The following is a 16,700-nucleotide window of genomic DNA, read 5'->3' as shown; positions in this document are numbered from 1 at the left end:
GTTTGTACCTTTCCCATTACATCTGGTATATTAAAGATTGTGCTCTGATACCAGGGTCATGTGCTGGAATTGCTCCTAAATTACCAATCTAAAATGTAGGTTTTATCTTGGGAAATAACCTCACAGGTGGTATTCTGTTTTCATCAATTGGAATGGAGTGATCCAATTCTGAAACTGTTTCTGAGAATATATAGTCTGCCTATTTACAATCCAGTTGAGCAAAGGATTTGTTCAGGCAGACATGATGAATCTATATCAGTAAAAGACAGTACAGAGTCCATACTAGAGCTGTAGAATTGCTAAGTTAGATCTTTCAATCAAAGGCCAACAACCAAAATTTGTCCTTGAAGGGTCAATGTCACTTGACACCGAACAGCAGTGTTGCTAGTATTGAGGTATGAAAACAACCTAGGCAGATCAGTATTTCCCAAAATACTGTTGAAAACCCCAAGGTTTGTAAACTGCATGGGAAACTACACTTCGGAAAGCAGATTCAAAATTTGGAATGTGGAATGTGGGAAGTGTGAATATTGCTTGGAACAAATTTCATAAGGTACGCATGAAATGGGATTGGAACAAACTGAAAAATATTAGTGTGCAGAGATCAAATCTGAAAGAAAAACAATGTGTGTAGTGGAACATAAAAAGCATCTCAATAATATGAAAAAAATACTAAAGGGACTTTTAATCAGGATAAAGATGGATGTGTTGGTATGCACAGAAGCCATTCTGAATTTATTCTTTCAAAATGAGAAGGTACTTGATTGAGTTATGAAAAAGAACTTAAAGGTGGAACTGAAGCACTCTTTGCAGAGCTACAGAAGAGGCCAGAAAAATAATTGGCACTAAATTATCTTGGTGATATGATGTATAAATCATGCTAATATACTTGCTTTTATCTGAGTTAAGGTTCACAGTTTTATAGGAGGAGGAGTATGGACTCATGTCAGAAATGTTGATTTTTAGTTGTATTGCAGGAAAGGCAAACTGAACTACACAAATTCTGTGTAGAGTCCTTAGGGAGTTCCTTCTGTGAGAAAAAGAAATCATCATGCAGAAATAAGCTGTACTGATGAAAAGGCAACTGAACTGCATTAAGTCATTGAGTCCAACTTCTGCAGGGCTCTTCAGAAACATCCACTCTTTCCTCAGCGGAGGATGCCCGGCTACTGTAGTTAACAGGGCCCTTAGCCAGGCCTGACCATTTCTTGAATATCTGCCCTCAACCTGCTCTTCCCACCCACAATACTGACAGGGTCCCCCAGTCCTCACTTTACACCCCACCAGCATCCACATCCAAAGGATGTGCAATTTCTGTCGCCTCCAGTGGGAATGCCACAAACAGACACATATTCCCCTCCCCTCCCCTGTCAGCATTCCGCAAGGACTGTTCTCTTCGGGACTCCCTTATCCACTCCTCCTCCATTTCCAGCACCTCCCTACACCCCACAGCACGTTCCCATACAATTACAGAAGGTGTAATATCTGCCCATTTACTTCCTCCCTATCCAAGACCCCGGACACACCTTCCAATGCAGTGATTTACCTACATTTCACTCAATCTAGTCCACTCTACTCACCATTCATAATGTGGTTTTCTCTACACTGGGGAGACAAAATACCGACGGGGTGACCACTTTGCAGAATACCTATGTTCTATCCATAAAAATCCTTGAGTTTCCAGTCGCCTGCCACTTCAATACACCACTGTGTTCCCATGTCAACATCTCTGTTGCAGGCCTGCTGCAGTATCCCAGCGCAAACTCAAAGAACAGCATCCCGTTTTCTGCTTAGGCATCTTGTAGACTTCAGGACTGAATATATTTTATAGCATGAACGCCTCCTTTCATGTCTTTTACCCACCCTCACAGCTCAGGTCCTATCACGATACGGGTTTCTTTCAGCACAGCCAAACCATTTTAATCTACTCTTAGTCCCCATCATCACCTACCTAGCTTTTCCTGTTCCCTGGCTTACAATCAACAACTCTTTTGTCTGCCTACCTAACTTATTTTCCCATCTCTCTCTGGGCTCCATCACTACCTATCTGCTCGTAAAAGGGACCTCAAAGTCAACAAAGGTCCCTGATCTATTAAGGCTATCGGACTGACCACTCTTCTCTACTGCAGGGAGACCTGGACTGTTTACCAAGGGTTACATTAAGATCCTTGAGAGATTTCACCAGGGGTGCCTACATCGAATTCTGGGAGGGCCGCCAGCCTGATGCAGAATGATACCTCCCTAAGCAGGTTCTCTTCTCCCAGCTCTCTCTTGGCCAACATTCAGAGAGTGGACACAGGATAATGCTCAAGGTCACCTTACAGTACGGAGGCATTGACACCACTGCCTGTGAGGAAAGTGGTGCTGACTGTTCAGCAAGGTACTTCCATCCATCAAGGCATGGGCCACCTCAAGGCTCATTGAATCAACCGCAATGTGGAATGGCAGTGGCAGAGAAAGGAGAAGGAGAAGGAAGCCAACCCAGTGCTGTGAGTTCCACTTGCCTGTGCAGCAACATGCTTCTGCTGTGGAAAACTTTGTGGATCCAAAATTGGGCTTCTCAGTCATCTGGTCTGACAAACATCATTCTGAATTCTAAAGGAGCATTGATACATTCATTGTAGAATATATTACTATTTTAACTTGTATAGTATTGTTTTTGCAGCACAGTTTGGTGGTCTGGTCTGTGATTACAACACTGAATTATTTGAGATGCAGTGACCATGTTAGAGGCAAACATGCAACTGTTTAGTTGTAACCTTGTCAGTGTGTGGAAACCTGATTTTGGTGATGGCTTTGTGTATAGAAGTGCATGTCAATTATTTTATCAAAACAGCATTAAAATACTCCTCCTTTTGCCTGATGTTTTCTAAGAATTTAAAGACTGGGGTGCCTAGGAAATTAACACTTTCATAGAATATTGTGGCTTTAGGTTTAATTGGTTGGTGATGATCATTGAGGATTTCAATTAATTGATCAAATAGCTCATACAGCAATACAAATATAGTGAAAATGTTACTACATGAATACATCAACTAAAAGGAGATTGAGAATGAAAAAGTAGCCCCTAAAATCACCGCAGAGAAATACATTTAAAACTCCACACAGAATGAAGTTTTATCTGGTAAAACATAGAAGCGTAGACATTAGGAGCAGTAGGCCATTCGGCCCCCTCAAACCTGATCCACCATTCAATGTGATCATGGTCGATCCCGTCTCAATGTCATATTCCTGCTTTCTCTTCATATCCCTTGGTGCCTTTAAATCAAAAGAATTATCCACCCCTTTCATAAATATTATTCAATGACTTAGCCTCCCCAAACTCTGTGGTAGAGAATCCCACATGTTCATCTTTGAGTAAAAAATGTTTCCTCATCTTAGTCCTAAATGGTCTACTCCGTATCCCGAGACTGTATCCCTGGTTCTAGACCGCCTAGCCAAGGAAAACATCCTTACTGCAACTAGTCTGTCCAGCCCTATAGGTTTCAACCAGATCCCCTCTCGTCCTTCTAAACTCCAGTGAATACAGGTCCAGTTGAACCAATCTCTCCTCGGAGGACATTCCTGCCATCCCTATTATTAGCCTAGCGAACCTCAGCTGCACTCACTCTTTGGCAAATATATCCTCTTAGATGCTTATGCAATCAAAAAGGTCAATGAACCTATCTTGAACAGACTGCTGTACACACTATCTAGCCCTGCCAGTCCCAACTGAATGGCAACACATGAAGTGAAATCACCAGGTCAATTCCAACTTTTTGAATTCATGGTGCTATACTTCTCACCTTTGCATCACCCTCCTTCTTCAGTTGCTCTTGCAAGCTGTTATTCACCTCTTCAAGGTTGTCCAGGTACTGGATCTTCTCTTGCATTCTGGTTTCAAGCTGAAAACAAATGGAGTTTGTTTTTGTTAAAGAACTAGAATGTTCGCGCATGTGTTCAAATTTCCTCCTGTACTTTCCACTAGTAAGAAGTGGAAGATATAAAGGGAAATATGACCGATACGATAGTGGCCTTTAAGAGACATTTAGACAGGCACATGAATATGCAAGGAATGGAGGGATATGGACCAGAGGTAGGTAGAAGGATTAATTTAATTTGGTGTCATGTTCGGCACAACATCATGGGCCAAAGGGGCCATTCCTGTGCTGTAGTATTCTATGAAAAGGGGAATTGAAAATAGAAGTATTAATATCAATATCTACTTGTGGTTTAAAATCTTTAATGAAATTTTTCCCAAGTCACAGCACTGTCCTGTTGCTTGAGACAAGGTTGCAGCATGCTTTGAAGAGCACACTGTCCCAATGACATTCTTTCAACCATGAACCTGCGAACAGTTGCAGATCACACTGAAGACAATTGACAGCGAAGTGCATGCTGCTTAATCGTGGTTTGGAGCCGATGGTGCTGACCAGCCTATCAATCTCAGTGAAGATCAACCAGGCATAGAATCATAGAGACAGAGTTGTACAGCACGGAGTCAGACTCTTCAGTCCAACTCACTCATGCCAAAATCCTAAATTAATTTAGTCCCATTTACCAGCATTTGGCCCCGTATGTCTCAAAACCCTTCCTACTCATGTACCATCAAGTTGCCTTTTAAATGCTGTAATTGTACCACCCTTCACCACTTCCTCTAGCAGCTCATTCCATACACGCACCACCTTCTGTGAGAAAAAGTTGCCCTAATCATTCCCCTCTCCCCTTAAATCTATGCCCTCTAGTTTTGGACTCCCCTACTCTGGGAAAAAGGCCTTGGCAATTCATCCTATCCATGGCCCTCACGATTTTATAAACTTCTACAAGGTCACCCCTCGGTTTCCGATTCTCCAGGGAGAATAGCCCCAGACTATTTGGTACAGATGCTATAGGTAGGATCGAAGACATTGGTGAGGCCATATCTGGAGTACTGTGTGCAGTTCTAGTTGCCCTACTATAGAAAGGATATTATTAAACTAGAAAGAGCGCAGAAAAGATTTACTAGGATGCTACCCGAGTTGGAAGATTTCAGTTATACGGAGAAGTTGGATTGGCTGGGACTTTTTCCCCTGGAGCAAGTTAGGCCGAAGGGTTGTTTACATGCTGTAGACCTCTGACTTTACTCAGCCTCTCCCTATAGCTCAAACCTTCCAACCCTGGCAACATTCTTGTAGACCTTTTCTGCACCCCTTTCAAATTTAACAACATCCTTGGAGATGGAGATCAAAATTGAATGCAGTACTCTAAAGGTGGCCTAACCTATGTTCTGTACAGCTGCAACATGACCTCCCAACCCCTATACTCAATCCACTGACGAATAAGGGCAAGCACGCCACTGCCTTCTTCACTACCCTGTCTGCCTGTGACTATACCTTCAAGGTGCCTATTTTTGGCAACACTCCCCAGGACCCTACCATTAACTGTACAAGTCCTACCATGATTTGCCTTTCCAAAATGCAACACCTCACATTTATCTAAATTAAACTTTATCTGCCACTCTTCAGCCAGTCTGACCAAGTCTTTTCTTACAATCCATTCAAACCGATGGAAAAATGCCTTTTCCACCATTTGGAGCCAGAAATTTGGACTGTGTGTTTGTATATCATTTCCTACCAGCTCCTGTCCCTGTGTTGTGCACAAACATTTAAAATACTAATTCAATTTATTTGCTAAAATTAAAATATTTCAAAACACACTGACGTTGACAAATTCTCTGTTTCAAGGTAAGACTTCCAATCCATTGAGACACAATATTTTTCCTTGGTATATTCCAAATAACAGTCCTTTTTCGGACTAAAATCTGCTTTTTCTTTCTGTTCTGTTATTCATGTCAGCAATGTATTCCATGCACTGACCACCTTTCTTATTAAAACAAAATGTTTCTTTTGCATTTCCTCATTTGCTGTTTGTTTTTTTGTAAATTTAACTGCTTCTCTTTAACTTCCGTAGTCCAAACAAAAGTTTGCTTCCATCAGTTGAGCCTGAACCTTTTTTTGAGCTGAACAGATCATACCCTCTACTTCCCACCAGATGGCACTGTGTAGCATGAGCTGATCACTCGGATTAGCCTCCTCAACAGCTGCACCATTGGTAGTGCACAAAGCTCACAGGAAGTCAAAGATAAACAAAACCAACTTTTACAATTCGTCAACCATTTTAGTGTTAGGCATTCTCATGACAGTTACTCGTCCAAAAGCAACAGCAGAGAAACCCTGGACAAAAACAATGCCTCACCTGATCTTTATCTGCTTTCACTCTCTCCAATTCAGTCTTTAAACTGGAGTAAGATGCTGAAAGGCAAAAGATTAAGGGGAGATTGTTTAGTCCAACATCTATGTAATTGACAAAGAACAGCACATTTTACTGTTAATGTTGTACAGCAGCAATGTGTTAAGCTAAGCAGCATGTGAACAAAATGATGAAGAATGTAATTGTGCAAGTGTAACAAACAGCTCGCCCATCATCTGTCAATCGAAAAGGCAGGTTACTGTTGCAATCCATCCTTAGGCTGAAGGCAAGACCTGAAAGACTAGTGTTTTTTCACTTTTCAGCTGCTGACAGAGCTGATAATGAATATCCGGTACCTGTTTTTATTAGAGATGTTCAGCTTCAGAAAAGTTTATTTACTTAAATATCATTCCTTATTCATCTGATAAAAGCTAACTGGCAGAACAGAATGAAAGTTGAGTTGTTTCAGTCAACGTGTGTGTGGGGGTGCTGGTGGGTGTGTGTCTACGGATGTGAGGCTAGATGTTGGTGTGTGTGTGGGTGCGGGTTTGAGTGTGGGATCTACATGTGCGTGCGTGTGTTTGTGTGGGGGGTCTGGGGGAGTTTCAGGGTGTGGGTGAGTGTGTGTATATGTAGGGAGGTGTTTGTGGGTATTGTGTGAGGAGGTATAAAGAAGTGTGTAGGGTCACAGGGTTGTGAGACTGTGGGCTGTGTGTGGGGTGGGCCATAAGGCGTGTGCATGGGGCACATGTGCGTATGTTTGGGGGGGTACATTGGCAGTGGTGCTGGTGATGCTCACCTTTCTGATACTTACTGTCATTTATAGTCAGTTTTTTTTTTAATGACGAATATATCAGCAAACTGGGTTGGGAACTGTCGATATATCCAGTTTAAATCATTTCCTTCTTTATTGATGAGTTAATCTTAAATTCATGTACTTTTAAAACAAACCCCTACAGCTCTATACTATCTCTAGGAATTGTACAGAAGGGCCACACAGTCAATGCTCCCTTGGAGTTGTAAACAGAGATTTATGGAAAGGCAGGCAAATAGTCAAAAAGTGTCAGATTAACACAGAGAAGTTAGAGATTATATTTTTTGGGAGAAAGGATAGGGATATGCAATATAGACTTATTGCACAGTTCTAAAGAGTGTGCAGGAATATAGGCATCTGGGTTCATGTGTAAAGATCTGTAAAGGTGGCAGGATACGTTAAGAGTAGTTAGCAAAGCAAATGGGAACTTGGACTTCATAAACAGAGGGTCTGAGTGCAAAAGCAGGAAAGGTTTTATAAAACTCTAGATGGATCACACCTACTATTGCATCCAGTTCTTGATCCTCACAACTTCAGGAAGGAGGATGCAAGGAGGCCTTGAAAAGTTACAGTTGAGATTTATCGGAGAGATTCTAGGGAGATTTTAATTACCAGGTTAGATTGGAGAAGCTGGGTTTGTTCAACAAGTAACAAAAGGGACCAAGGGGAGATTTGATCGAGCTGTACAACAGGGTTAGTTTATACTAATCTGGCAAGAAGAATTGGTACCAAGATGAAACATGAAGTGAGGAGAAACAAGAAGCAAATTGGAGTGGGTGAGACAAATAGCACGAGCAAAGATTAATCCAAACATAAGAAGGGTCAGACATCAGGCAAATGCAAAGCAGTTTGAGATGGGTTTGGGCTTCACGCTGCTAGATTCCTAATATTCACTGAACAGGTTAATGTCTCATCAGGAACAGGCACCTCCAAAAATGCAGCTCTCTCTGTCCTTTAATGGATATCAGCCTAGATTAATGGTCAAGTCTTAAATTAGGGGCTTATTCAGAAGGTGGAATGCCATCATTAAATAAAGTTGAAGCGTCTATGCTAGCACATTATTCTAGAACAAATTCTACTGAGGTTATTCTATGGCTTTACAACATAGTTGCCAGACCGTATTCGAGTACAGGTTATGAGCTAAAAAGAAACTATAAAAAGATGTGTATAGATGGGAAAGAAGAAGGAAAGTGCAAAAATAAAGTTTTTGAAACCATAAAAAGAAATTGTTGAAAGAAGATACAGCCTGAATTAGAATTAAAGTCAGTGGGACTAGAGGAGTGAATCTTAAACTAGTAAGTGGGCTCAGGAGAATAGTTTTCTAAAGCACAAGACCCTGGTTTCTGAGAGTAGGCAACCTGGAATCACAGGCTTGGCTAGATGGTCTCCCTGCTGAATTCGTGATGGATCGCAATCTATAGCTCCAAGTGTTTCTGGTACATCCAGGTACCAATGCCACATATGTGAGCAAGAAGGATCAAAAGGGTGAAACTGAGTTTATGAACCTGGGCAGCAGCAATTGGACAGTCCCAAGATGCAGACTGAACATAGCAGAATCCAGTGGAAGGCAAATTGGCTCAGCCAGGCATGTTTCAGTGTAACTAATGTTTGGGGACTAGAAGGTGTTGGCTGTGGTTAGAGATCGGCATTCCAAAGCAATACACAGTTGATGTGGAGCCAACAGATTGGCTGATTTCCTGACTTCTGATCATGGTATTGTTTGTTTTTAAGTAATGGAAGAGTTTACTAAGCCTATGAAGCTCTCACTTCCCATTTTTGTGCCTGATGTCAGATTAAGTTTACTGGTGAGATGGAGAGTAGTTGTACTGAAGCATTCAATGCACCAGGTGCAGTGAGCACTTGGGTCTGACCTCAGTGGGAAGGCGACACAGTTATAAACTGCAGCAACCTGTCAGAATGGGATGGAATACGGCCAAGCCCAGCCCAGGAGTGGAGCAGGTCAGTTATGGAAGATACCCAATGTGGAGGGTTAACAGGAAAATGCATGATCATCATGACAATCAAGAGAAGTTAAAGTGGTTCTCCCACCTAGCCATGAGCCAAATGGTTACAGGTTCATTAATACTGAACAATACAAATTAAATAGACATTAAATCCGCAGTGAGATGCTGCAATTTCTGTATAGTAGAATTTGATCTAAGTTAGTTTTATAATAACATTGACTTTTTAACCAACATTTAATGCCAACTGCCCTGGCAAATTACATAAGTTCCTAAAGCTAAGTTACTATGACTTTGAGAGGCCAGTCAGCCTATTTGAAACTAGTATTGTTTGCAATGTCACAGTCATTTCTATCACATGCAATTGCAGGGACTAACAAAATCAAATGCTTCCACAAAGTAAACCAATTTAGTTCCCGATCAAACAGGATGCACTTTTCCTAGCAAATAAAATAATAGAGCTGCCAGCATATTTAAACTACAGCCAGTTGATATTGTCATAAATCCAATGTTGTTTTGATGACAATTAATGGGAAGGTGTTACATTTAACTACCCACGTCATGTATCATACTGAGCGGAGGGAAAACTCTGCTAATTTGCTCCCACATACCTATCAAACTTGCCCTGAACTCAGCCAGTCATAACTGTAAGAGTACTTGGGAGGTATCGGATTCTCTGTTGTGACCTCTTAAAGGCAACATGACCAGAATAGCACTTTGTGAACTCTAGACATGTACTGTAAAACTAAGTTGTGCAAGCACTCATGAATCACTAATCAAAAGGGAGCAACTCTTTCATTGTGACATGACTTTGGATTACTACCTGATCTTTATGGCAATCTATTTCACTGCTTTATTCCAACTTCCAATTGCAATCATTTCAAAAAAAGTAACCAGAAAGGAAACTACTGCTGAGTAAACCAATCTACCTGGTAGGATAATGAGAGATCAAGACAGAGATCAAGCATTGCTGGAAAAAAATGATAATTCTTTTCAAACTTTTCTTCTTGCTCTCATCAGGAGAATTTGAAGAACATGAATTTAAGGGGGGGTGGGGGAGAAAAACAATATTTATACCTCATGAGAGTAGAGTACTGATTAATTGGCAATTAAACTCTGATCAGTAGAGACATTGCTGTGGAAAATGCACCAATTAATGATAGTGGATTTAACTGCCAAGATTTTGTTTAAATTTTAAACCAGGTAGGTTGATTTTGATTGGTCATGACATTGCACCAAGAAATGAAATGGCTGTCACTTATTTTGTTAGGTTGAAACAGGCACAGTGTGTGTACTGTTTGCCAACTAGGGTGCCCTATGTTATTAGCACATCTAGCTTTCAGTGTACACAAGAGCACTACACTACGACCCCAACTGACAATCCTAAATTGGTTATCAGTGGAACAATTCTCCCACTCAGGGTTATCCAGCAAATGCCATCCAATTGCGGAATCACATCTAACTTGAACATGTGGCCTGGTCGAGATACCCTGATCTTATCAGCATAGCCATTATTCTACAGGATGGCTTTGATGCTTCCCAATTTCATAGAGTTTTCATAGTCTCAGGGTCTATATATGAGGTTGCTGATAAGGCCAATCTTCTAGTACATGGAACTGTAGCAATCCCAAAGTGTATAACAAAGGCAGATATGCAGTAGGGAGCAGTAGAGGACTCCTGATTGATTTCTCAATGAGAAATCAACTTCTCATTGATTCTTCCATTTCAAATGTGAATTTGAGTGCAGGTTAGACATACAAGAATTTCCTTTCATACAGCTGTGGATTCAAATATAAACATGCATACTAGAAATATGCAAGGGCTAGGAGAAATGCAATGTGGAATAAACTGGAAAATATGTTTACTACTGCACAGGTCCCTATGGTTTTTCAAATAGACAACATGTGCACTCATTGTGCCTGTTTGAACTGGATTGTCCTGAGAAATGAACCAACAAATGACTGTGCCCTGACCAATCAGAGTTAACTCGCCTGGTTCATATTTAAGCAAAGCCTAAGAGTTCACTGTTAATCATGATTAATTGGTCCATTCTTCTTTGCAATGCCTCTACAAGAGTCTAATTGCCGACCAGTCAGCACTCTCTGCTCATGCAGTATAAATGTTGGTTTTCCCCTTGAATTAGTATTCTTGTGAATTATCCTGATGAGTGCACAATCAAACACTTCAACAAAAAAACTTTTAAGCGTTATTTAGGTTCTGTACTACCAAATGTTGAAACGGTCAATTTTTAAACTTATGATCGTATTAGTCGATAAAATATTCTATTTTAACTTCAACTATTGGCACAACAGTATACGTGATGAATCATGCATCTTGTTCAGACACGGAAGCAACAAGACATTGTCAACTTTGAAGAAGAACTAATTAAGTAATGGCAAAGATTATGGTTCAAACCCTGAAGATTTCAGGAAGGAAGAGACAACAAGCAAGTGTGAATAACAGCAGAAAGGGATCAGACTTCAGCATCATGAGGACTTGGAGAGGATCAGTGTAGGATAGTGCCTGTGAAGTTTAGAATAAGTGAGACATTCAATGAAGCACTACACATTGTGTCAATGAGAACATGGAAAACAAGAAAGGTAACAAATGAGAAGGCTTGAAGACTAGAAGGATTGCCTATGTGGTACAAATTTAACATCCAAAGAGGTATTTTGTGGTCTTTTAATTCACTTTTGAGCTGTTTGAGACTATACTTTATAATGACAATGGCAGTGTGACCTTCTTGGGTTTTGCATATTGTAGTGTAACCTGTCAACTCTTGTTAGTGAGCCAGCTAAGCAAATCTCCAGCAGGCAAAATTAATTAACAGGTAAAATTTAAGACAGTATTCACAGGCTTCATACCTTCCAAGATGTCTAGGAGTTGAGAAAGCCAACAATAAGGAACAGATACAAAAAAAATTACAGACAGAAACACAAAATAACAAGATTACGCAAGTTTAAAAAAGACGCTTCTTCAAGGCTGTTTAATATTTAATCCATTTCCTATTCTAAGATATAGAACAGATTCTTATCCTGAACAAAAACAGAAGTTGCTGGAAAAGTTCAGCAGGTCTGGCAGCACTTGTGGAGTGAAAATCAGAGTTAACGTTTCGGGTCCGGTGAGGTAGCTAGGAAAATGTCGGTTTATATGCAGAAAATAGGGAGGAGGATGGGGTACGGAGGAAACGATAGGATAGCGCCCGAAAAGAGAAAAGAGCAGTTGGATAGACAAAGGAGTTGATAATGATCTGGCTCGGAGGGTGAATAGTTGTTAATGGGATCTGTTACTGACTAACACTAGGTGGTGTGTAATGGCAGGCTGTGTGATAATGAGGCCTGGTGTGTGGGGGTAGGAGGCTAGGTCATGGGAGAATTTAGGCCCTAAAATTATTGAACTTTTCAGGGTTAAGTGTGAGGTGATTCATTTTGGAAGGACAAACTTGAAAGCAGAATACAGGGTTAACGGAAAGATTCTTGGCAGTGTGGAGGAGCAGAGGGATCTTGGGGTTCATGTTCACAGTTTCCTGAAAGCTGCCACCCAGGTGGATAGAGTTGTTAAGAAGGTGTATGGTGTGTTAGCTTTCATTAATAGAGGGATCGAGTTCAAGAGCCGTGAAGTTATGCTCCAGCTATACAAAAGCCCGGTTCGGACACATCTGGAGTATTGTCCAGTTCTGATCGCCTCATTACAGGAGAGATGTGGAGGCGTTGGAAAAGGTGCAGAGGAGATTTACCAGGTCATTGCCTGGAATGGAGGGAAGATCTTACGAGAAACGGCCGAGAGCGCTAGGGCTTTTCTCTTTAGAACGACGAAGGATGAGAGGTGACTTGATACAGGTGTACAAAATGATCAGAGGTATAGATAGAGTGGACAGCCAGAGACTTTTTCCGAGGGTGGAGGTAGCTATTATGAGGGGGCATAGTTTTAAAGTAAGTGGAGGTAGATATAGGACAGACGTCAGAGGTAGGTTCTTTACTCAAAGAGTGGTAAGGGCGTGGAATGCATTGCCGGAGAGGGTAGTGGAGTCGGGCTCGTTAGGGGCATTTAAGCGGCTATTAGATAGGCATATGGATGATAGTATAAGGTCAGAGTGGAGGTTAGATAGACCTTAGGATTAGGGTAAAAGTTCGGCACAACATTGCGGGCCGAAGGGCCTGTACTGTGCTGTACTGTTCTATGTTCTACGTTCTATGTTCTAACTTGATATCGAGTCCAGAGGGCTGCAGGGTCCCCAAGTGGAAAATGAGGTGTTGTTCCTCCAGCTTATGTTGAGCTTCGTTGCAACACTGCAGCAAGCCAGAGACAGAGACATTGGTCAGGGAACAGGGCGGTGTGTTAAAGTGGCAGGCAACAGGTAGCTCAGGGTCTTTTTTGCGAGCAGAACGTAGATGTTCTGCGAAGCGGTCAGTTTATGCTTTGTTTCCCCAATGCAGAGGAGACCACATTGTGAGCAGTGAATGCAGTAGACTAGATTCTGGGAAGTGCAGGTGAAATGCTGCTTCACCCGGAAAGTACGTTTGGGCCCTTGGATACTGGGGATGGAGGACGTGAATGGGCAGGTGTTGCACCTTCACCAGTTGCAGGGTAAGATGCCATGGGACTATAGGGTGGTGTTGGTGGTGAAGGAAGAGTGGACCAGGGTATCCCGGAGGGAACAGCCCCTTCAGAAGGCAGACAAGGCAGGGGAAGCGAATGTGTCTGGTGGTGGCATCTTGCTGGAAGTAGCAGAAATGGCGTCTGACGACCTTCTGGATGTGGATGCTGGTGAGATGGTAGATGAGGACAAGGGGAACCCTATCGCTGTTGCGAGAGGGGAGAGAAGGCATGAGGGCAGAAGTGCGGGAGATGGTTCGGACCTGGTTGAGGGCCCTGTCGATAACGGTGCTGGGGAATTCTTGGTTGAGGAAGAAGGTGGACATTGCAGAGGCTCCCTTGTCGAAGTTGGCCTCATCTGAACATATGCGACAGAGATAGAGGAACTGAGAATGGGATAGAGTCTTTACAGGAAGCAAGGTATGAGGATGTATAGTCCAGGTAGCTGTGGGAGTCAGTGGGTTTATAGTGGATATTAGTGGCCAATCTATCCCCAGAAATGGAAACAGAGATGTCGAGGAAGAGAAGGGAAGAGCCAGAGATAGACTTGGTGAAAGTGAGGGTAGGTGGAAATTGGTAGCAAAAATCAAAGAACTTTTCCAATTCTGGACGAGAGGGAAGTGGCACAAATGATATCATCGATATATCAAAGAAAGAGTTGTGGGAGGGGGCCAGGAATAGGACTGAAACTTATCCTGCATTTTTTTTTAGAATTCCTTTGATATGTAACATTCCATTGGACTCTCTAATCTATAGAGATTAGTCTAAAATCAATGAAATCTTTCAACTTTTCAGGCCTCAAGACAGCACTCTACTTACTATTCCCCATTTCTAACTGGTCTTTTGCCAAAATGGCACATCAAGCGGGCAGTCAGAGCTTGGTGAGGAGACCCCAGCTGACAGAGCAGAAACAGGAGACGCAGAAGATAGAGAAAGAATGTTATCTCCTGTGGGTCTCTGCTGACTTCCATCTTGCTTTTAAAGTTGAACATACAAGGACTTTCCAAATTTAACATTCTCATGTTGTGACAGAATCCATTACCAATGCCACTCCATCCCTTCCCCCATCTCTCCTGAAAATATTGTAGCCAGGAATAGTGACTTCTCAGACTTGTTAAAACCTAAAACACCTCTCAATGATAACAGACTCCTCAAACGTCAATAAGTTTCAAATTCTCCAGTTGTTTTCAATGGTGCCCTGTGGTACTGCAGCCAATCAATGAAATATTGGCATGCAATGTGCAATGTTTCCCCAGCACCACCACCTTTTCAAAGTTGCCCTTTATCCAGACATGCCAACTTGCCTCCATGCAAAGAAACTGCAAGTCATAAATTCTTTTTTAAAAACTTGGTGAAATATGTACTGTCTGCATTAAACAAGGCAAAACACACACAATACAAAATTGCACTATTTTTTGAAGAGGGACCTGACCTAGCAAATGATACCTGCAATTTGGTGGAGCAATGTGCAAAACCAAACTGAGACACACAAATTCATGCTGAGCCAATCACTTGTTCCTCCTTTTGACTAGTGACTCTAACTGCACACAGACATTTCACTCTGCAGCACCAGATAAAATCAACCAACCTAACTCTAGCTCTGCTTCCACAGCAGCAGGCCATGTTAGGTGACCTAAGCTGAGTGAGCAAAAATCACTCCATCACCTGAGTTATCCTATGCTGTGGTAATGTTTCATCACTAAGCCACATCTTGTGAAAAACCACCAGACTCTAAGGTCATATTAACCTGCTCCCATAATTGAACATAATTCCTGACAATCTACCAAAAGAACATACATTTCATATCATATATATTTCTATATTATACTAACAATGTGTTAGTGAACTGGTAAACCAGAGGCCTTGTTTAGTGATCTAGATACAAGAGTTCAAATCTCAGAATTGTGGGGAGTTTAACTCCAGCTATGTTGGAATACCATTACTGTAACAGTAGCAATTCAACTGCCAGGCTATCACTAAAACTTAGCAGAATCTCTAATGTCCTTTAGGGAACAAAATCTGCTGTCCTTATCCAATCACACTACTTGTGACTCAAGACCACTCAGATTGACACTCAGATTGACTCTCACCTTGCCTCTAAAATGGCCTAACAAACAAATGTCTCAAGGGCAATCAAGATTGCACAGTTAAACACTTTTTTTCCCCAGGAGAAATCTTACTTAAATGTAACTTAACAAGTACATAAACACTTCAATGATTCAATTGTTGTACAATAAAATGTTGATTTAAAACTGAGAAATCTAGGTAAAAGATTAATGCTTATTTCCAAAAATAATATTAATAGAAAAGAAATCTAAATGTTATTTGTCAGCATTTAACATTAAACATGACAAACCCACACTTTCTATTGTAGTCACTGCTGCATTCGTTTACTATGGACTTAAAGATCCGTCCACAAAATATGGAACCACTGAGGTAATAGAAACTGCAAATGCTGACATTTTCAAAAAAAAATGCACGTTTTCATTTTTACTTACCAATCTCCTCTTTGCAATTATCTATTTCCAGCTGTAGCGTTTCTTCAATGTTCTCCTTCAGACACTGTTCTGCCTGTATCTGCTCCTTCAGGAAAAAGATTTCTGCCTTTAGTTTCTCCTCCAGATGATCAGCTGCTGTCCGCACGCTGACAATATTTTCACGATATTTCTGCACTAGTTCATGCAGTTCCTGAAATAATGAGATAAGTATTCAGACAGTGCAGCACACACTGGCATATCCCAACAGCAAAGCAACTGTGGCTGAGGAGGCAGTCAGCTGGACTGTTATTCATTCACCTACACTCAGGCATGGCCACCATTGTCATAATTCAATCAGCTTGAAAACAACTTTACCTCTTTTGACCTGTTGCCACCCCACAACAGTACATTCAAGACTGGGAACCTGGAGAGCCAAAGGCAGTCAAACCTCTGCAGCATCTGATTTTTCCCAGTCAGAATGATGTAATACAAACTGGGAAGGAAAGAGAAATGTATTTTACCTCAAGATACTTAGTAAAAACCAGGAGGGGAGGTGAGCAGTATTTGTTTATTAACAGTGAGTTGGGATCTACTGCCTATCAGGGTGGTAGAGGCAAAATCACTACTAGCTTTCAATAGGGATAG

General features: G+C 41.5%; 1 protein-coding gene across 3 annotated transcripts in view; it reads right to left on the bottom strand.

The window, feature by feature from the left end:
• The window catches only part of rabep1 (rabaptin, RAB GTPase binding effector protein 1), a 71,013-nt gene that overhangs the window by 7,687 nt on the left and 46,626 nt on the right, over nt 1-16,700 (bottom strand). For 2 of the 3 annotated variants that reach the window (XM_048612527.1, XM_048612529.1), the window contains exons 12-15: nt 16,077-16,266; nt 11,847-11,858; nt 6,214-6,269; nt 3,786-3,884 (exon numbers count right to left, since the gene is read on the bottom strand). In XM_048612527.1, the coding sequence (XP_048468484.1) occupies nt 3,786-3,884; nt 6,214-6,269; nt 11,847-11,858; nt 16,077-16,266 (357 nt within the window). The remainder of the gene's footprint in view (nt 1-3,785; nt 3,885-6,213; nt 6,270-11,846; nt 11,859-16,076; nt 16,267-16,700) is intronic. The other variant, XM_048612528.1, reaches the window with a different exon arrangement.

This window comes from Rhincodon typus, chromosome 26 (assembly GCF_021869965.1).
Source record: "Rhincodon typus isolate 14 chromosome 26, sRhiTyp1.1, whole genome shotgun sequence".
NCBI classification, from domain to species: domain Eukaryota; kingdom Metazoa; phylum Chordata; class Chondrichthyes; order Orectolobiformes; family Rhincodontidae; genus Rhincodon; species Rhincodon typus.
The sequence above is the reverse complement of the archived record's forward strand: the minus strand, read 5'-3'. Positions and strand labels throughout refer to the sequence as shown.